Below are 22,781 nucleotides of genomic sequence, written 5' to 3' on the forward strand. Positions count from 1 at the left end.
AGCTAAGAATTACTCATGCAGACAACTTAGGCATGGCTGTATCTTGTATTTTCCTTTGATAATTTTCCCAGAAAGTCCTCTGACAGATATATTCATCCAGTCCACATGCTGCACATTCCTCACTGCATCACAACTTACCACACAGAGAAATTAAACCAAAGCTTTAGTGCCCTGGTTTGCATTTACCACCAATGTGACACAGGTCTCTGTATTCGCTGACCTGGAAAGGAGTAAAAATCACAGTCAGCCTCATCTGCTTCCTATCTAGTGTATACGTCATTGTTGTGACAGGATCTTTATTACGGAAAGTGGAAATAAAGGAACAGAAAGAAGGAAGACGCAAGAAGTGGGAGTACAGTCCGGGCTATTTTGGATGAGGCTGTTCTTGACAATATTTGTCACTACTTTTGCTGACTTTGCTTTCGGTCATTTCTCCTCAGACTCAGTGAGCAGTGCACGGTTACACTGCACAGCACACACACTCATAGCAGCGTCAAGTGTTTGAGACCAACAGAATACATCAATTCTCACAGCCCGGGTCAACTGCAGAACCATATAAAAATGTGTTTTCTTTCTATCTTCCACGCAATTCGGCTTACCACAATTTTAGTCATTTATGACTCAGAGACAGATCAGAAAGAATCTAAACAGCCTCCCTGCTGGGTCAGTGGCCTCCAGATACTAATAAACAATTGAGTTCCCCAGCATTTATCATGCATGGAAACTCCTGGAGCATATCAGTTTCATTATATTATATGGACTGTGACTTAAAAGGCAATTAAGGGTAGTTTTGGATTATCAACTTTAGTGAGGATTAAAATCTCTGTTGCATTCTGTTATATCTCCAATCACAACACCTCATCTTTTCATCTGCTCATCCTCTCTTTTCTCTTATTCACCTTCCTGCCAGCTGTGACATCTTTTTTCAGGATGCAGTCTGAGTCACTTCACATCCTGTTTCCTCCGTTACCACATTTAGGGATCACTAAGAAAAGGTGTAAAATTAGAGCTCTTTATTCATCATGTTAAACGATAACGTACATTTTACACGAAACATGGTGTAATCCAAAGTGCTGATCACAGGGCTACACGTCAGGAAATGAGCAGATTTGACAGATTCAACTGTCAACATGACTCAAATATATTAACATTACTGAATATTTCCTTTGACCAGCCTGAAGAGCAAACGTTTCTTTTGGCGAAGCTGTGCGGTCATTCCTGTACAAAAAAAAGTTCTAAAAAAGGGGAAGACACTGTCTATCTCGGTTAATACACATTTTTAACCATCTGTCTCTAAATCCTCAATCCTCTTTACGGTCACCTATATGCCAGAGCACAGAGACACCTGGCAACCATCAGGTAAAAAATGTGGTCAAGAGGCACCCAGACCTCTGCAATGTGTAGTGTTGCAGCATAAGCACAGCTAACTTTAGCTAGATGTCTACAGGGAGGTGTGGTACTTCACACCTATTGTGAAACAGTGGGGGGGGGCAGGCCCACAAAATGAACGGCAGACAGAGGGTCACAGCTCACCTCTGATTTGCAGACTAAAAACAAGCACTGATGATCTAAGCCACTGACAGCTGCTCCTGGCGTTTTCCTTTGAGCTGCTTAAACTTGCCCCAGAAAAAATCTTATTATTTTCTAACGGAAAAGGTTATCAATCAACATGTTAACAATGCTTAAAACTCACTTAAGTTGATTCCAGCCTTGGTAAAATCCAGTTGTTGTCTCTGAAGTGAAGCGAACACTCTAGTCACCTTCATTTAAAGGAATGACTTCACTCTACATTTCAATTAGCTTTCATAACATGATTTAAAATCAGCTTTTTAAATGATGATGCATGTTAAATAGTTCAACCCTTTTCATACACTGAAGATGTACGCTATCTTCAACGTGGAGAATGTCAGTTCTGGTTACAAAAATAAACGTATACTTTTCAACAGAGTGAACAGACTCACGTGTTCACTGAAGACCTGCGGCTCATCACGAGATAAAACTGGACGTGTTTTGGTTTGGTCATTTATAGTCTTTTGCTTTGTTCCAGCTATGTAGCTTTTAAAATCTTTCAAATCTCACAGGCAACATGATTACATAAATACTTCAAGGCTGCGCGTCAAATAAACGCTGCTGCATTTGTCGTTATACTTCAAAATGTTGTGCTATGTCTCCAGAACACTGTTCACTTCTCCTGCTGAGTGACGGATTTAAGACGATGTCCACTCTTTGATGACTCTGTTGCAGCCGTGAACCTTTTGGATTCTGAATGTGGATCAAACCACTGAGTCTATTCCTCGCTCTCATCCTCCCTGACCTTCACCTTCACTCTGTGCCAGGCGTTACTCAGCACGCCCCTCAGGTTCCATATGGGAAGAACTGTGTCCGGCTGCATGTTGTAACTGTTGTCAACCGCCTTGCAGACTATCTCCAGCTCCTGAGCCTCAGGAGGAAGAGGAGCCGTTACCTCCCACAGCTTCCATGCCCAGGCTCGTCCCGGTGGGGGCGAGGGTTCGGGTGCTTGTCCCTTCTCGCTGGCCTTTAGCTGGGCCACCTGCCATGTCTTTCCTCCATCCAGAGAGACATCTACACGTACCACCTCTCTGCCACCGCCACTCCAGGCGTAACCCTTCACCGTTACCTCCTCAGCGCTACGATCGACCACAGCGCCATCTGCAGGCGTGGTGATAGCTGACTGAATGGGCAGCTCTTGGATGGCTGGAGCAGACTTGAAGTCCACTGTGTCCCAGTCCGTCCCAGGAGAGAAGCCCTTGTAGTCGTTCTGCTGCCAGTGGCTGCTGCTCTCCTCCGCACTCACTATGATCTTTCCCAACCACTTAACATTGCGTGCACCAACAGTTCCTGGTACCACAACGCGGACAGGGTAGCCGTGGTCGGCAGGGAGATCTTCACCATTCATTTCATAAGCCAGCAGCACATCACCTTCCTCGCTAACTGCCTTGTTTAAAGGGATGGAGGCACCGTAAGTCGTACCGGTCACGTCTTTGTCCAGTCCTTCAAATTGAACATGACAGGCCCATCGGGCCACATCTGGCCCGTAGCCAGCAGCCAGCAGCACATCCCTGAGCCTTGCACCACCCCATGTAGCATTACTGATGGCAGCGATGCCCCAGTTCAGTCCTTTCACCTGCTTTACCTTATTCATCTCAGAGCGGCGGTTCCCGGCACACTGCAGCGTAGCGGTGATGGTGTGTTTGGGGAATCGAGTCTTCAACTCTTTTAAAGACAGCGTCAGCACTCCTCCAGGTAGTCCCTCTACGTGCAGCTGATAAGAAGCTGGGTCCACCTGTGGAACTGGCAGGTGGTTTCTCTTGAAGAAGATGGCAGACGGGGTGATGTAGCTGTCGGTGAGGATTTCAGGAGGCGGCTCAGCATTGAATGGCTTGAGGTTGTTGATGCGCAGGACGGGGTGGCGCTTAGGGTCCGAAGAGTAGGGGTCAGATGATTTAACAGACTGCTGCTTCTTCAGGTCTTCTGCACTCAGCTCGCCAACCTTGTATTAACCACAGAAACAAAGATTTTATTAGACCACACGGGACTAAATCAATGCAACAAGCTATTACATATGTTCAGCTGAGTGTTTCTGCTTATCTCAAACAGCCTGAAAAGCAAAACAAAGGCAGTTTCAGTTTTATTGGTCATATATAGGTTAACACTGGGTCATCTGTACAACGAATATATACACACATAATATATATACATATATACCACTTTATACACGTACATATGGCAGAGAGGGACAAACACAACCAGGAAACAACCAGGAAAACATCAGCAAAGCATTATTCTCACTGACCACTTGAGGGAGTGCCAGTATTTATCAAACAGCTGTTCACTTTTCCTTGGTGTTCAGTTTGAAGTAGAGCTTTTCACATGTCTTTAGTGATCAAGTGGAACGATAAGCCAAACAAAAGACAAGTTCATTTAAAGATAAATTCAAACTGACTACGCCTGCTAAACAGCTGCCGTAAGCTCACATTAAACAAGTTTCCATTTCTCAAAGAACAAAATTAAACATATGTAAAAATAATAATTATTACAATTCATTTAGATTTTAACTAGAACAAAATGACTCTTGAGCAGCAGCAGTAATGTTTAAGCAGCAAAGTGACTATATATGCTCAATAATATCTCACTGACAACAAATCCAAAATGTAATAAATAATATTCCTGGCATCACAATACTGAGTGAAGTTTAGAGAATGAAGACAGACATCAGTCAGTATCAGTCTGAATGAGAGATTACAGACATAGACATGTTTATGCTTGTTGAACAGGTGTATTGATTATGAACTGGCTTTTTATTCACGAAGGCTTTATTACATTTATGAAGTGTAGTTGGAAGAGCTCAGCCCAGATTCAGAGAGAAGATGCTGCAGCGTGATTAGAAATTACACCAAAAAGCTAGAACGTTTTTTCATTTAACCTGTATTTAGACAGGTAGTCTCATTGGGACACACAGTCTCATTGTCAAGAGAGACCTGATGAACCTTGATGGCCACAGAGTAACCTTTCGTGGCCACGGTTCATGTTGAACCCTGTGTAATATGAATGGTGACTGTATTGCACTGCAAGCAAATCAAAACTTAAAAGGAATTGTGGTTTGTTATAGCTTGGGTTTTACTTTTGTGGCTTTGTCACAGGTTTTCCTGGTTATGTTGAAATTGTACTCACTAAGGTAATTATGAGCTCTCAGATGGTGGCCACATTGCTGAAACTAGGTCGGGGAATAAATACGAGCAGTGCGTGGAAAAATACAACCTGTTTGTAAACTGTGATGGATGTTTACAACTGACAGACTGGGCAATCATTTTACTGTTTGTCTCTCTTCCCTTCCAAATAAGTTTAGAGGTTTTCTACTCATTTCATTTCAGGTTTTATTTTCCAACCAGACGTGTAACTCAGATGTCTACACACAGGCGCACAGAAATTGGTTACACTGTTTGGTGCTCGTGGCCACTTCTTGGCTCAGCTTTGTGTTGTTCCACCAAGTGATGAAAAAATGTTTTTTTCTGAGGTACTCCATTGTTAATATTCTGCCTACAGTTCGCTGATTTCATAGTAAATTCTTCTTTTCTGTCAGAACAAGACACCAGTAATAGGAATGTACCCATTAACAAACTTTAAGTGCTTTTACTCTCTAGACACATTTTATTTTTTGATCTCACTCATTGTTTTACAGCAGGGGTGGGGAATCACTAGTCTTCAGGCCTTATATAGGCCATGGGAGCATTTGATCCAGCCAGTGAGGCAATTCCTAACCAGCAGTAAACGAAATAACATAAAAAAGGATTATCTTCTTGTTGAAGTAGAAAACAAGCCATTGTGCCTGTGTTACTTTGTGGGGATGAGCTCGCAGTGATGGAAAAAGCCTCAAGAGACATCACAGCTACAAATATGTTAAACTGGATAAGCAGAGAGGACAAATGCGCTTGGATGAAGTCAAAACTCTTTGGGTGTCCCACAAGCAGCTTTCACAAGACCACATTCTGACAGAGACTGTGTTCTGCAGTTTTGTGGCGAGTGAAGAAGATGAAACCTCATTCAGAAGAATTTATGGTGTGAGTTAGCTCACCTTATATTCTGAGAGGATTTCCAGCACATGTTCCTGCTTGTGCACAGCATACAGCGCCCAAAAGGGTTCAAGGTCTCCACCTGCCGCCAACAAGATTTTATCCCCACCGGGATGCATGGCCACAAACTCAGTGATGTCATAGACTCCACCTTTGTAAGTGACCCACACACCATCTTCCATAGAGCGGTGACTGGTCACCTCTTCCTGGGTGAAGACGGGAAGAGCTGAGGTCTTCTCTATGGTCTGCACTCTGATGGTGTCTGCCTGCTCCGCCTGCATCGGAGAGAGGACACATCCATTTTGTGATCCATCAAAAGGGACATTTAAAAGAGAAGACGACTAGAAACCAGCAGTCCACTATTGTTGAAAGGTTATTTGGATTCTTCTGTGATGACTCTGTAACTGTAATTGTTCATCACTATTAGGCCTCTCGTCTTTTTGGTGGTCAACTGGCTGTAACAGCAGAGGCAGTGGGTCCTCAACACCGAGGACTTGAAACAGCATCAACGTGTTCTTTAGCTGTTAATGAGTTTTTTTTTTTAACTATTCTTTGAATTTTCCCATTACTTGACAAAGACAGACAAAACAAAATAGAAGCTTCTGAAGCTTCTAATTCATGATTCAGACATAATACCACTGGTACTACCACTGCTACTACTGCACAACTGGTTGTGCTACTATTACCAATAAAAGTAGCAACAAAGTCTCGAAATTGCACTGCTGCTTGGAGTGGTTAATGTTTTCTCACTGTGCATGTGAGTGCCTGGTGGATCTGTAAAGATCATGTACATGTTTTCCCTTACACAGTATTTTAAGAAATGAATCCACCCATCACTCTGGGGTGCAGCAAACTCCACAGTAACTGCGTGGTATTTAAAATACACCTAACTATACAAAACACAAAAGAAATGTATTCTTCTTGGCTCAAGATGTGTACACACGTTGACTCACATAAAACATGGGAGTGAGAGCTAACAAAGGAGCTGAGATTACAATCCAATCACTGCCCTCAGTGTAACTAGCCCATACAGACCATAAATGGGTGTGAATGAGAAGGAAAACTGCAAGTCTCTTTCTAAATTGAATTATATTAAAATGTTTAAATAATGGAGTACTTTTAGAGTTAAGGTTTTAACATATATTGCACATTTCCACTGTGCCACTCTAGATCAACACTTGATCCAACAGACCTTTCAGACAAAGCATCTGGAGGAGTGTAGCCAGTGCACTGCTGGGCTGTGACTACATTTCATGAGTCTATTGATAACTGAGTCTATAAGATATAAAAAAAATAATGTCAAATGCCTACTTCAAAACTTGAAATCACAGCCATGTCTTCATATTATTATGTTGAACAACAGTTTAAAAAAAAAAAAAAAAAACATGTTTAATTGACAGAATTTAGCCTTGGCACAACCACAGCCAATTAAACATTGACTATCTGCACAGATCTTATCTCCTCCTAACCTTGTGGTGGTGAACACCGTAAGTCAGCACTGCTCCAGCACCAGCCAGCAGTCCTGCCAGGGCATGTCTCCAGCTGGGACCGCGGGCGTGCTGGTACCATCTCTGGTCCTCACTGCTGCTGCTGCTCCAGAGACGAGCTGCACACGACACGGCAGGTGCTGTTTGAGGCCTATGAAATCAACAAAAGCTAAATGTAACTTTTATACAAGCCAAGCTCTCTCAGGTCTCAAGTAAACCTGTGTGTTAAGGAATGACTATACAATTCTGGTGTATTGACAAAGTGTGAAATCAAAGATAAAAAGGGAATAAACACCACTAGTCAGGATTTGTTGTTCACAAAAATGGAGAAGAAAGATTTAACAAATCAAATGAACTTGCTAAAACACTGCTTGAGCTGTCTGTTTTAGCATGCTTCATCAAACTGAGACATTGGACTGGGTGGACAAAACCTAACTACTCTGTCAGTGGCAAGCCAAGTAAGATAAGATATTCCTTTATTAGTCCCACAGTGGGGAAATTTCCAGTATTACAGCAGCAAAGTGGATAGCAAAAAATAGAGAGCATCAGTAAAAAAGACATTAAATAGCAAAGAAGCAATATAAACTATATAAACATGAAATATTGATAAATATGAACAATTTAAACAAGGGGAAATACAGAAACTAGCAACCTACTATGGGGAAATGGGAGCGGTAACAGTATATAGTGTTTTCAAGTTTACACCATGGCACAGAGGAAATACCAATACTGCACACTGGAAATTAGAGATTCGCCAGGTACTGATATTGCACATTGGATGATAGTACTCCTGACTGGAGTACTGATATTGCACATAGGATTGAAAGATTGATATATTGCACCTTAAGTTGAAATTCACCTGAGCTAAATATTTTCACAGTATGAGTGAACACAGTTGATGTGTATTATAGTGCAGTCATATTGAAAGTCTTGGTGAGTGTGTGGTCTGCGGGGAGCACTGCTGGTCGTAAAGTCTGACTGCTGCAGGAAGGAAGGACCTGCGATAGCGTTCCTTCACACACTTTGGGTGAAGCAGTCTGTTGCTGAAGGAGCTCTCCAGTGCTGTTAAAGTATCCTGCAGGGGTTGGGAGTCGTTCTTGATCATGGATGACAGCTTAGCCGTCATCCTCCTCTCTCCTACCGCCTCCACTAAGTCAAGGGGGCATCCTAGGACAGAGCTGGCCTTCTTGATCAATTTGCCAAGTCTCTTCCTGTCAGCCGTCGAGATGCTGCTCCCCCAGCAGACCACTCTATAAAAGATGGCTGATGCCACCACAGTGTCATAAAAAGTCTTCAGGAGTGCCCCATCCACTCCAAACGACCTCAGTCTCCTGAGCAGATAAAGACTGCTCTGGCCTTTCTTGTAAAGTGCGGTTGTGTTGTAAATGGCAGTACATAAAACACCCGGAGCAATACTAGGACAAATGTCACAGCATCGTACCTTTGAGTGCTGAGAGGGCCAAGTCGAGTCAGGCTGTGGCAGCGTCTGAAAAGCAGCATTGCACTGATGTTCTGGGAGGAAAAGTAATTTCACAGTGAAACAACACAAAACATCTCGCAAACAAACAGTAGATTTCTATTAACAAGTTCTGTCAGTTTGAGATTTAACACAAAACCCACAGAGAAATACAACCTGCAGAGTTCAAAATATTGCTTCTTTCTTTTGCCAGACAGACTGTGAATGAACATAATTCTGGAGAGTTAAAGGCTACACACACCTGCAGTATATGATCCGCTTCAAAACACCTAGATGCATTTACCTCTACGTAAGATCTCAACTGTGGCTTTGTCTGCCACTTAGCCTGAACTAAGGAGTAGAAAAGTGTCCGGTTTGTCAAGCAACAACAATACCAAATCTTTTAGCTTTTGACCCCTCAAAATGAAACCATGTGTACATGTGGAGTACACTGAAGTCGAATGCACAGTCAGTTTGACTAGAAGAATGTGCAAATTGAACCAGCTAAGATTAACCTCTTTAACAGATATCCACATATGAATACACAATCTGTTGGCAAGGGACAAGTTTTCGGCATTGGAAACATTCTGGTTTTCCATTTATAGACCAATTTAACTTTGTAATTTATCTGCACACATATGTAGATATCTGTCCGTAGAGCTCAGCCGAAGTATCATCTGGACGTAATACAAGTTGCTAATTGGGCTGTAAACCATGACCAGCACACAGAAGAGGAGGTTTTGGTATGGATATCTGTTACCCAGATGTCTGCTGGCTACACCAAAAGCATTGGCCGTTGCTTCCTGAGGTTGAATCATTGTCAGATGATAGCTGATGGGTTCTGACACTGAGTAAAGGTTAGCTTGCAATGACCTGTAACAGTCCTGCTGAAAGCAGGTTTTGTCAGTGGTGTGTGAGGTCACAGTGATTGTAGCATGTAGCCGGTAAAAATCAAGCATGCAGCTGTGCACACGATCTTTTTACATGAAGGCTATAGACAGTCTAACATACAGACTTTCATGTCACCAAACCACACTCTGCACAGCCAACATTGTTCTTAACATGACCAATTGACCCTTTAAAAACTTCAACTCCTACTGAATTGACCAACCGGGAGTTACTTCAACTTTCAAAAGCAGCCAACCAGCTCAGGGGGAGTGAACAGAATAGAGGAGGAGGAAGCTTCAGCTCACCAAACACAGAAATGTACAGCTATCGTACACACTGGCTGTTTGTCCAGCTTTAACAAACTAATGGATGCTTATGACCAGCTCAGTGGACAATGTCATTTAACAGGACTTTATCTTCTTCTGTTGACAACAGCGTGACATTTTAACAATAAGGAAGAAAGTTGTGACTTAATAATGACTCCAGCCTGAATAAAGAAAGGAGCCAAAATGTCTGTAGCCTTTAGAAAACTTTTGGGTAGGGCTGTTTGTGAGGCAAGATCTGTGACTGACTAGTTGGAAGGATTAAATACACGGATCTCACTGGAACATCTGACCAAAAATTACAAGGATAAAATTTAGCTGGGACAAACAAAATGTAATGTACTGTAATGTAATGTATTGACAAAAAAAAGTGCTATAAACTGATGGTGAAAAAACTAATCCTAACTTACAGTTCACACATATGACGACAGGTAGCATTAAGGAAGTCTGCTTTATCAATTACTTACACTTGTCTTATCACTATCAGCAGTGGCCATTTAGATTACCCTGAGTTATCTTTAACCAGCCTTCACTGACAGCATGCCTGACAGCAGCCAGAGGCGCACTGCTTGAACTCTGAGGGGCTAGAGGGTTAAAGGGTCATCTCCTACTGTTTTTTAAAAGAAATGATCGTTTGAGCTTCAGAGCCATGTGTGATTATAGCTGAATTAAAACAATGTTGACTTGCCTCACTCAAAACTATGCAGGAATAATTCACCTGTTAAAAGAGATATCACTGTAAAACTTGAATGTGGATCTACATTGTTGACAATGCTGCGTTTGAGGCTCTTGAACATGTAAATAACAGATGACACATAATCATAGCACCGACACCGATCAGAGAATATGTGTCAGGTCTCATTTCAGACAACACATTTCTCAACAAGCTTCAATTAACTGAATTAATTTACAGAACGACACTGAGGCCGTTTAATTTAAGAGAATAACATGGGATTTACAGAACACTGTAAACACCTATTCTAACTCATGCTGTCAACACTCCCTTTGTTCAAGATACATACATGATGATGGGCGCATTTCCGACCCGCTCGAGCTGAAAAGACTGAAAATTAACTTTACAATATAAACTAATTCATTACGTTCCTCGCCATTGTCACCGTTGTAAAATCAGAAACGAACTTGCTCTCCTTCAGACATTTTCCTGTAATGTTGATGAGTATACTTACCATAACAACCGGTGCCCTGTGGTGTAGTCAATTAGCCCCGCACCTGAATCTGAAAGGCTCGCGAGGGAAAAAAATAAACAGAAAACTAAAAGCAGCAACGTCCTTCATTAATTTACTTCACGTTAGTTAAAATGACAGCGAATGCAGCGCCAAGGTAACGACTTCAGGTAGTCGACTCAAATTGGTCATCTTCACGTTAAACGGCGGGACGTTGAGCTGTTGAACTTCAGCGTTCGAATAATTTAACGTTGCGAGCTAACGTTAAATCCGACGGTGCAGTCCTTCGTCACCATCATCACCATCATCATCCTCGCGGCTAACTTAGCTAACACTCAAGTTAGCAAGTGATAGCCAGCCTATGTGCCCGACTCTAAGCACTCATTCAGAGCTGTTCACTACTAACAGAAACGTTCGCGTTATTTTTTATTTCTTCTTCAAACAAAACCAAAGTACTCACTTTTGGTGTGTCGGTCGCCGGCTTACCCTCGGATGCTCTCCACTGTGTGCAACCACCGAACAAACAACGAGTATAAGTCCCACGGCTCTGCAACGTTACACACACTGACCAAGTGGCGTTCAAGACCACTGCGAACGTTCTGGCTTATCTCTACGTCCTCGTGTGCCAAAACCGGGGGCCTCCCAAAGCTTCCCCGCAGAACGGGCGAGGCAAGTTTATCACACGTCCAAAATAACTAGAATGGTCTTTTTAACAAACAACCGTTTGAATGAGCTGTCCCTCAGTGTATTCTTAGAATAATTAATGAATTCATGGATGTTGATAAATCTTTTACTGAAGCTTCTGGCTCTTTCTAAGGACAACTTTTGGGTTGCCAGGTTGCAAGAATTCCCTTTGACTAATTGCACCACTTGACAACTCACCTTCAAGAAAAGTGCTGCAAAAAATATCTGGGACAAGTCCATTCCAGTCTATTATCAACACTTCAAGCTGCATTTTTACCAAATACAAAGGACTCCCCCCCCCCCCCCCCCCCCCCATAACCTGACTAACAAGCAACCCAAAATTTGTTCTTATTGATAAGGATTTACTAAATGACTTGTTGACCACCAATAAGGCCATGAGGTACAGCTTACAGACCATAAATCAAAGATGGCTTATTAGACTGTGGTAGCAGCGAGAGAGCAGGGCGCCTTGTCACACGTTGCATTGGTGCACAAATGTATAATCTTTAGGTTTTTACTTGTCTCTTTAGTATAGACTGATGAATGGTGAAGTACAGACTGTTTGTGACAGGTTGCCCCATCACCAGGTAAGTTGACACACTGTAAATCATCACATTAGATATCTTTAGAAAAATGCTGAAAGAAGCACTGATACCTGATGAAACCAGAGAAACCAGATACAGCACTCAACACACAAGTACAACAACACCAGTCAGGTGAAAATAGGAAAAGGCTGCTGTGAATGTGACTTCTCATTTGAAGAAACTTTTTTTAAGTCAAAGTAGAACCTCACTACTAATCAATATGGTATTCTATTAGGAACTTAGGAAATTTTATTGTTCCAGTCAACTGCAGGCACATAAAGTGGCCAGGTGTGGGAGGACAGGTCTCCAAGATTCTTTTTCAAGTCACAGGTCAGGTTTGGGACCATAGATTTGGACTCAGTGAGCCTGAGGAAGTTTTGTGACATCCAGCATTTGAGATCAGAGAAACAAACCATGACATTCAAAAAAAAAATTAAAAATTCATGATTTTACCTGTCAGCAGAATGTAAATTTGTGTGTCATTACAGTGGAAATCAGTGTCATACCTACAGATTAACTGACCCAAAGGAAGCATATAAATAGAAAATAGAATAGGACAAAGAATTGACCCCCGGGGGATTACCACATGAAAGGGGGCTGGGGATGCCGTAAATTCTCCCATTACAACAGAGAAAGATCTGTCTGAGAGGTAAGGGCCAAGCCAGGCACGAGCAGTGTCCTTAATACAATGAAGTAGTTACAGTGCTTAACACAGTTTTCAAGGTGATTTATGAGCATACTGTGGTCGACTGTATCAAATGTGAAACTCAAATCGAGCAGAAATGAAACTGAATAAGGCCCCCAAATCAGTAAACCATTGGTAACCTTGATAAGAGCTGTTTCTGTGTGGTGCTGCTGGGCATTGAATCCTGATAATACTCAAAATACTACTGTTATTCATGTTTGGGGTTAATTGAGAGCTGAGAGGCAACTCCATTACCAAGTTGTGTTCTGCTGAGTAAACATAACCTTAAAGGACTGCAGTAGTGATTTATTGATGTGAAAATCTTACATAGTGCTCCTTTAAATAAATCTATAACGTAATCACTGTTGAAGAGGAAGAGATACAGAGAGAATTCCACATCAGAGAGAATCTCACACTCGAGTGACCACGGTCCTCCTGTGCCTCTGTCATAAACACCAACATATCAGAGACCAGGAGAACTACCAAGACATTCTCAGGAACACTGCAAATTCAGTTTAAACAGAACAAACATGTCCCACTAAACCAGGAGGACCACAGCTCTTCAGTTTGTTCTCTGCCAATGCAACATATGACCAGCCTATGAAATAAAACATCTTGTTGAAGATTAAACCAGTGGTTCCAAACCACTGGTTTGGCTTTTGACCCCTTATGAAAAAGGTGTGTAGCTGCGTGTCCATGTCACGTTTCACGTGTCTGAGTTGTCAGCAGTCCACCAAAGAGCCATTTCCCTTCTAAACTTCTCATATGGTTTCATTTAAAAAACGGTTTGAGGCCCAAAGATTTGTCTGGTAACCCCTTTGAGGTGCCCAGCCCATAGGCTGGGAACCTGGACTCAACTAGTTGACTGTATGTAAAGTAGTTAAAACTAGCTCCACCTAAGTACAGTCAAGTGCTGTTTCCACATGGGTGCATGAGTATTAATCTAATCATGTCAGACATAATAGTCACAGGAGGACATCATTCACTGTGAAACAAGCACTTTTACTTTTGATGCTTTTAGTATTTTTAGCTAATAATACTTCAGTACTTAAATAGGAACTTGAATGTCTGTCTTTTACTTGCACTGGAGCAGTTCTATATTCATGGTTGGTACTTTTATTGAAGGATCTGAATACTTCCTCCATCCAGGTTTCAGGCATTTACATCTGAAAAGCCACTGACCTGAAATGATACATATTTGAGAAATGCAATATTACACAAGATGTGTACTTTGGATTTGACCGCTGCTGTGTAGAATGTGGCTCGGGGTTGTCTGTTTCCATTGTTTAAACTTGGCCAGTGTGAGACGTGCCATGTTTGGGGAATCCAGTCAAAGCATAACCTGTAGCCCATATTGAGTTTCTATGGCTACAACAGATTCACTAGACCGTACCGTCTGTGTTTTGATGACAACATTTCCAACATCTCTGGTATTTATTTTCACATGTGCCCTCATGAAGCTGAACAGTAAATGGTATCGTTGGGTATCTTAGCTGTACATGTTGTTCAGTATACTTACTGCCCTCTGACAACCTCATGACAGCTACACTGGGTGGATGAACCAGATCATCCTGTTGATCATTGAAAGGCTCTGAAACAACTCCTTGAGCTCAAAGCTAAGGAACAGATCTGACATGGCCACATATAACAAAATGTATCCGCCAGACTACAGTTAAACATCACACCTTCAATACATATTTGTGTAAGAGTAATGGCATGCAGCTCAGTGCAGCCTGTTCATGTTTTAGAGCTGTGCATGCCGCACGGACACTTCTGTCATAAATGCTGTAAAGACAGGACGTTTTGATGTGGAGTTTAGGAGGAAACGTAGATTTGACACATTTTTGAATGACGTTGTACCCGAGTGTGATCAGTATTTCAGCCTGGCCTTTTAGCTGACTGAAACAAGAGAAACAGTCCTTTCCAGAATGTGTTAAATATATGTTTTTTGCTACAGTAAGCAAACCCTGAAACGTGTATTTGTACAGTACTACTTGGAACATCACCTGTGTCTTACCACTGGGCTCTCTAGCACCATCTGCTGGCAAAAAGTAAAACCAACACTGCAGCGATAAACATTTAAGATCTTTTAACAATTCTTACTCACAGATTTAAATATCAAATGTTGATTAAAATTATTTCATCATCTTTTGTTTGATAGGCACTTTGTAAACTTGATTTAAACATTTTACTTATGTCCTACTAAAACGTGCCCAACCCTCATCATTTGGACCAGAGAGTTCTGAACATTTTAACCACGCATGACTTTGCTTGAGTGTCCAACACTGAAAAAAATATTAGAGAAAATCATAAATAAGTCTTTCCCTCATTATCTTCCCATCCCCAGCTTGAAAACAAAGTGACCTATTTCCAGCAAACTGCTCTAGTTTAGTGAAATCTCAAAATAATGTGTCAGTTCAACATTAACTACATTTGACTGTGAGTGAGGTCAGAGCCTAAACTGATTAGATAACAGGATCCATGAGCTCATAACACATTCAGTTCCATTATTCTACTAATGCACTGCTGGTCTATGGAAAACAATTCAGTGTGAGTCAATGTGAGTCCAAAGAGGTGAATTCCCTGCTTACTTTTAGTGAAGGAAGTAGCACTCACTGGTGCTCCGTGCTCAAGCTATTTGTTCCCATTAGCTTTTGTTACTATCTTCTGATTGTCTTAAAGAAAATGTGGCAAAACATTTCACAGCGTAACAGATACACTCAACAGATGTGAAAATGCAGGATTTGTTGTTTCTCACAGCACACCTCTATGTTAATATCAACAGACCCTCAGAACATCATGTATACAAGTTTAATATTCTGAAAAAGCTTTACTACAGAATTTAAATACAATATTCTGAAAAATCTGAAAAACAAAGCTCTATCATGAGTTTCTACATTACAACATGGAAAATGTTCCAACAAGTAAAACCTGATACTATTCTGTTCCAGGATTTAACTGTAGTCTGTTTAAAATTCACAATTCCGGCTAACATGGCTGTCTGATTGGTGGCAGCACTGCTGTGCTTCCAGTGAAAACCTGTTGGACACAGACGGACTGACTGGACACGGTACGTCCTGCATGGTCACTCTTCAGCTGGACGGCTGAAATTCACTGCTGTGCCATCTTGGCTGCTTCAGCTTTTATTAGTGAGATGAGTTCCAGGTTAATTAGAAACACAAAGCGAAGACCTGCAATCTGAACAAACACACACAGTATGTTAGTATGTCTCACCAAGTACCACTCAAACACATCAAGGGGTTTCAATCTGAGTAACATACAGCTTGGCTGACAGCCTCCACACACCTCTACTACTGAGTTGTTGTTGAGTTTCCACTTGTTGCCTGACAGAACCGGTCTGCCATCTATGTAGATGGGTCGTCTGCCCTCATTGGCGATGAAGAAGTCTCCATTATTCTTCAGTTTAATAATTCCTGTAGACATCAATACATGTGATGACTTGGAGTGTCACAATTCTCCAAATCCAAGATTCTCTTTCTATTTTAAAGCTGCAGCAGGTAAGATGGAGAAGAGAGCAGACTTAACCTGAAAATTTAAAACATCACAAGTTCACGTCACTCCCCCTCCCTCTCCGCTGCACTCATGCCCTGCCTCCAAGCCCCTCCTCCCTGCAGCGTCTGCACGGCTGCCATGACAACCAGTAACGTTAGCCTTAGCATCGGAAACAAGCTAACTCTGCCCAGCCACTACATCACAGTCGCTAACATACCGTATGCGCTGCGGAGTGTTACTGTGACAATCACCATATTAGTTTTATGGTTATTTGTTGTCTTAGCCGTATATGCTGTTGTCGTCAGCGGTGGTTTGGACAGTTTCTCCTTTGCAGGTGGCTGTTGCTCCACCATAGCTTTCACTAGCCTCCTGACGCCGCTCACAGAGCTGTTTGACTGAACAGCAGCCGGCAGCATGAGCGGAGGGAGGGGGCGGTTCGCAGCGTGTGTGAGTAGTGATTGACAGATGTCAGGCACTCCCTCAGATGCTCCTCTTGCCCTGATTGGTTGTTTTGTGTCGGGCGTGGTGGATTCTTGCAAATTGCAGTAGGAGCAGTAGGTGGGACCAATGGAGCGCTTTTGTTTTTTTTTCACAGATTACATGTTTCATGTACTGCTGTCTGGGCATAGGGACAGTTTTAGCAAACTGATTTTCGATTGAAACTTTTTTTTTCCAGCAGTGACGGCAATGCCATTGTTAGTCTATTGAGTCTTGATTTGTAAAGATCAACAGATCAATGGTATTAAAACTGTTAAATACATTTTAAATTGATTTAGAATGATGGTCTGCCATATTTTGGGGGGAAGGCACCACACTAAGGCAATATCGTCAAATTTAAATAATTCATTTCAAATGTAATAATAACTTGAGGCAGGAACTGTTGGCGGGGTTTCTATTGTACTCTTTCCATTCTCCCAGCTGCTGCCAGGTACTAATAGCACATTATTTTAAAACATGTTACATGACAGCCTGACACTGTCCAAGTTTATTCACCTTGTTTTCTTGATATTTTCCAGGCAGGTCCCTCTAGCGATAGATCTACATCGATGGGTTTGTCCTTGGTCGCCCTGCCCAGTGTAATCTGTGTGGACATGAATAAAAAGATAATTATTATCTGACTTATTAGACTTGTTTTTTTTCCAGTGTATTATATATTTCTCACCTCTCGCGATCTCATGAGGTATCGCACCATTCGTCCTCGTAACGCTGCCAGCGTCTGGTTGTCAAAGTCGGGCATGCTCATCCCTGGTGACCCAACACACACGAACACATCTGAGTTCCACCAAACTGGATTCCAGCAAACAAGCTTATCTATGAAAGCCATCTGCTTGTGCCTGGTGAGTGAAGGTTTACATACCTGTGATACTGTCTACGAGGACCTGCCAGCGAGGGAGCTCCTGCTCTAACTGTCTGATCTCTCTTTTCTGGTGACGATCGGAGATCATCAGCTCTGGAAGGAAAGGCGAATGTCCAGGTCAAACAGAGACAACAATCCTATCAGAACATTTTAATTTCAGGCAATGAGCCAAAGACATTTTATAGCAGTAATAACAAACTACAGTACTTCTTTGACAATAATAAGTTAGATCATAAGTAAACCTGACTTTGACACATGGTTCACACGGTGCTGTACAGGAACCAACTCATGCTGTGCACAAGGAATTATGTTCAACTTGTTTATTTGTAATCCAGTTTCTTACCATGTTCTAACACTTCATCTCTGCTCTCCCTGTGTGAAAAGACATAGAAACATACGATCAGTGGCAAAAATGTTTGGACGCCCACTTAAGTGAGGAGACTGAAAATACATTTTTATCAGCAACAAACACACGAGATGAAGACTGCAAAATCAAAGAATGTCTCACTTTAACTTTACATCATCCACCATCTGCTCAGCGTCAGAGAAGTTGAGGACCTGGTCACCTTTAGGGAGAGGCTGGACTGTAACACACAATCAAAGGCAACAAGATGACGACATACAAAACCGTTACACTCATCACTTAAAGAAAACACCCAGGGCATCTTCATGTCACACTAAAAAGGCTCACATACTTTTTACCCCCAACTTTTTACATTACGACTATTCAGTTATGCAATTTCCTTCATAAATGTCAAATGTTACAGGAAGCTGGCACACTGCGCTGTATTTTCAATACAACTGATCAAATCTCATCCAGCAGGACTTAGTCTGATGTTATTATTGCCTAATTTCTACAAGATTTGGTCTTTCTTGGCTATCTTTTGTCAATTTTGTCAATCAATAGTCAAGATTAATGTGATAAATAATTGAAAAAACTAGGAGGGAAATGACAACTATTGGGTGATATCAGTAAGAGCTGATCAGGGCAGGCATATTGGCAGCTCATTGCAGTAACGCATGTTATACCAAAATTATTATTTCTTAATTGTGTTTCTTAAATAGTCAAAATTTAGTCAATTTCTATAACTATAATAACTCTCGTATAGATGAATTATACCTTCTTTTGTTTAACCTTTGTGAATATCTGTTTTAAACAAATGCCTGATTAAAGATGTGTTACTTGCCGTACATGTTCGTTCTGACTAGGTACACATGATGTGTACACAAGTTACTGCTGGCTGTAAACGTCAAAACATTTCTTGACTGGTAAAATGGTGAAAGTGTCTTGTCCTGTCAAATATTTTGACTACAGCTCAGATAAAACAGATCCAAAATATACGTATTGCCGTTTGCTTTGGGGATGACACATAATTTGACTTCTGTTCAAGTACAAAAAGGTATTTTTCAGATTTGCCTAAATAAAACCAAAATAAATGACTAAATGCTTTGAAGTTTTATTGGAATAAATGTGTAGGTAACTCAACATACCACTCTGGTCATCCAGCAGGTAGTACTGCTTTAGCAGCTGCCAGTGCACCAGCAGGCTCTTGGGGGTGCGGGATGGGTGAAAGACACCAGGGTGTTTGCTCAGAAGCTCCTGGAACACTTCTAGTTTGGGCTGACTTGTCTGTTCAACGACAAATGAAATTAAAACCTCTTCTGATGACTGCAGATGACAGTAGATGTCAAATATGTACATTTAAGAAGGATGTTGAATGTAGTGAGCTGGATAAACTGGTAAATTTAAGATAATTAGATGATTACATTTTATGTTAATTTATTATACTACAACAGTGAAATGTTCCTGAGGCGACAGTTTAACTTACTGAACCAATCTTAGCCAGCAGTGCCTCCTCAGGCTGACTAAAGAGGGCTTTGCTTTGGATTGCTGCAATGGCTTCTGGGTGAAGCTGACGCATGGCCTGCCATGCAAGCCTAAACAGAGAGACAACAGAGAGAATTTGATTGTCTTAAATTGGTAACTTGCATAGAAACTTGGACAGGAAGGTAAAGTTGGTGCAGGCCGAGTATCTTACTTTGAGATGACAGGATCATAGAGGAGAGCGTACCACCTCTCTTTAATTTCTCGCAATGTGAAACGGCAGCTGAACTTGACCCCCAAATGAACAGAGGTTAGATCTGTGGTCTAGAGACAAATGCAGACTCCTTAGAACATAAACTGACAGATTCATACAAACAAAATAACTTACATCAATTCATAAACATTACCCATCCCTTAGGACAATGACTTTAACTTTTATGCTACTCACCTGCAAGACAGCATTTATCAGTAGCAGGTCATCAGTGGGTTTCCATCGTCCCAAGTCTTTAGTAATATGTAGAGGCTGCTTGCTTTTCTTTACTCTTTTTGTGATGGGTGCAGGGTTTATTACCATGGCAAGAGGCGGTGTGAGAGCAGTTCCTGATTTTGTCACCTGGCAGAGTCACACAAGGGCATAAAAATATCCATAAAACCTTTGTGAGCTCATTATCTTTGCCATGAGATCCTCCCAGAACCTGTGGACTCTGTGGTCTACCTTTTTTTTCTCACTCGACGAAGGTTCGCTCCCTGAACAGCGGACAGGCTCGATGACAGGAGGGCCTTTGACTCTGCTGGATGACTTCACGAGACTACTCTCCACCAGCTCATCATCAAACTTCTTCCTCTTTATTGACCTAAGGAATGTATACAGTCATTACTTAAACATTTGCAGATACACCACAGAAAAACAGTGGAAAATACGGCTCTGATAATAAACTGATTATTCTAATATACTGATGGAATAATGCAACATTCAAGAGGGCCAAACCTGGAGGAACTTCTACGTTTGGGAACACCACTACCAAACGCTTGCGTTGCCGTCCTTTTCACATCTTTCACTCCAAGTGACTCCTCGTCCTCCGACCGACTCTGAGCACCAGCTACTGCCATCGGTGCACCGACCACAGGGTCACCAGCTTGCATCTGTACAGCCACAACATGAAGCACATCAGGAAATAATGCACACAGATCACAGGAGCAGGACTCACGACATGGCGAGACTAGACATCCTTTTTGTTGCTCACTTTATTAAACCTTGAGCTTCACAGAGTTGCACTGTCCATGGAGCAGATGATTTAGCGTATTCCTAGTTATACATAATTACCGCAATCCAAGAACAGTTTGAAAGTTTAAAAGGGTAACTGGCTGCAAAAGTTGTGCTAATTATAAGGTGAACAAGACGTCTGTGGACTTCCTGACAAGAGCATCTTACTTTGACGAACAGTTTCCAGCCGGTCTAATGGGCAAATAAATCAGGCATGAGTCGGCCCACGGCATCCGTTTTCAGCAATTCATGTCAATCCTTGATAGAGCATCGTAACACTTTATGACAACATCTACCAGCTTGACGTTAGCTAAAGTGTAAACATAGCGTCAAAGTTAGAACCGAGAGATTACGTCTCAGACTCAAGTAATACATTCACAATGTTACTTCAGAGCTCTGTGTGAGACCCATATTCAAGAATATTAGCTAACGTTATGGTTTTTGTAGGGAGTAGGGGGAACTGACAGGCTGATCAACTTAGCGATGCCTTTGTTTACATGTCATGTTAGCCATAGAGCCTCGCCTATTGTCTTTACCATGTAATATTTAGTATGAAACCAATGGCTATGGCGAGCAAGACAGTTAATCTAGCAAATACTGCAATGACGTCTGTTAAGTTAGACACCATAATTGTATCAAAATAACGCTGGTTTATGTTGGCTAGCTAGCCTTAGCTTAGCTAACACACCATTCTTAACGAGAGCCAACGTTAGTTCATTAGCGAGCTGGCGAACTAATACAGTTATCTACGCTGTCTCGTGACTCACCTTTCCTCGCTACTTTCCTTCACTGCGGGATCTGATCCGTTGACTAGAGTCAGTGTAGTCTATTTATGCCTTTTATAAACACTTCGTTAGCTAGCTACATGGCTAACTGGCTAGTACTACTTTAACGTATGCCTGTTAGCATTAGCTACTCTGTTATTCTGTTTTCTTCCCGCGAGGCTTTTATCGCGGTTGGCAAACAGCTCTACGGAACATTACTGCCCCCTCCTGGACAGTATATGCATGTTTATATGCGGTTCATTTCCTGGATATTTAACAGCCACCTAAATCATTTTACAGAGAGCTGGGTATTTGAAACAGAAGTTGTCCCTTCTCTTGTCCCTTACTATAAACAGTATGGTATTTTGGTATATTATCATGGTAACATTACTTCCTTCCTCCTGCCCCTGATAGTACTAGTACTACTACTACCAGTACTGCTGTCCAGCTTGATAAAAGACAATGGGGGCACCACAGGACATGCTACTGTTAGATGCTTACGGTAACGGTAGTAGTTTATTGTTTTTTCTTTTCTTTTTTTTTTCTTCTCACCCTTATCTAATGCTTTTCATTCAATAGGAATCTAAAAGCTTTCCAGTATAGTTGTACGGTATTCCTGATTGCCCTTACATGTTTATCCTGTGTACAAACAAAAGCAGCATTTCTCTCAACTCTAGAGGTGTTTCATGGTCTATTTCTCCACAGTCAAATATTGAACTCAAATGGCCTTCAGCTTCACAGTCCAAACATCCAATAAGTATAATACACACATCTAATATACACAAGTGTGAATGCTACAATAAAATAAAGTCAGCAGCCTATTTCTATGAGGCATCGATGAGTTCAAACTTGGATTGGAGCTTTTAGAGCTGATGTCACATTTTAAATTAACTTCCAAGCGAAACATCATTGTTCCTCATCTGAGGGACAGGTAACCGTGACGTGCCCAGCAGTGGAGTGATGTGGTCCAAATTATCGACCGACAGCTGCTGCACCAAAGCTCACACTGCACAGTCCACATGGTCATGTCACACAGGAACTTTAATACTCAGAATTGTATTTCTTAGAAATGATTGCCTACGTGGCCGCAGGTTGTTGACTGGCATCAGACTAACACTTGGAATCACAGTTAGACTTAATCTGGTGCAGCTGATGGTGTTAAAGCTTAAAGCAATT

General features: G+C 41.7%; 2 protein-coding genes across 3 annotated transcripts; both read right to left on the bottom strand.

Moving 5' to 3' along the window:
- Positions 1-993: 993 nt before the first annotated feature.
- Positions 994-11,497, bottom strand: suox (sulfite oxidase). 2 transcript variants are annotated; one of them, XM_076739658.1, is made up of 5 exons: positions 11,049-11,171; positions 8,520-8,590; positions 7,061-7,229; positions 5,594-5,866; positions 994-3,511 (listed from the first exon to the last, which is right to left on the bottom strand). In XM_076739658.1, the coding sequence occupies exons 2-5, from the start codon at positions 8,576-8,578 to the stop codon at positions 2,288-2,290; spliced, it is 1,725 nt and encodes a 574-aa protein (XP_076595773.1). In that variant the 5' UTR covers positions 8,579-8,590; positions 11,049-11,171; the 3' UTR covers positions 994-2,287. The 2 variants fall into 2 exon arrangements, with proteins under 2 accessions (XP_076595773.1, XP_076595765.1); XM_076739650.1 differs by lacking the exon at positions 11,049-11,171 and adding an exon at positions 11,390-11,497 and having other exon boundaries at positions 1,005-3,511.
- Positions 11,498-14,302: 2,805 nt separating this feature from the next.
- On the bottom strand, positions 14,303-21,825 carry mcrs1 (microspherule protein 1). The gene is made up of 14 exons (XM_076758389.1): positions 21,609-21,825; positions 20,566-20,720; positions 20,293-20,431; positions 20,026-20,190; positions 19,792-19,901; positions 19,582-19,690; positions 19,244-19,382; positions 18,261-18,336; positions 18,096-18,124; positions 17,753-17,845; positions 17,558-17,640; positions 17,389-17,476; positions 16,189-16,316; positions 14,303-16,080 (listed from the first exon to the last, which is right to left on the bottom strand). The coding sequence occupies exons 2-14, from the start codon at positions 20,718-20,720 to the stop codon at positions 15,994-15,996; spliced, it is 1,401 nt and encodes a 466-aa protein (XP_076614504.1). The 5' UTR covers positions 21,609-21,825; the 3' UTR covers positions 14,303-15,993.
- Positions 21,826-22,781: the final 956 nt, after the last annotated feature.

The sequence above is a fragment of the Chaetodon auriga genome, chromosome 2, assembly GCF_051107435.1.
Source record: "Chaetodon auriga isolate fChaAug3 chromosome 2, fChaAug3.hap1, whole genome shotgun sequence".
Classification (NCBI taxonomy): domain Eukaryota; kingdom Metazoa; phylum Chordata; class Actinopteri; order Chaetodontiformes; family Chaetodontidae; genus Chaetodon; species Chaetodon auriga.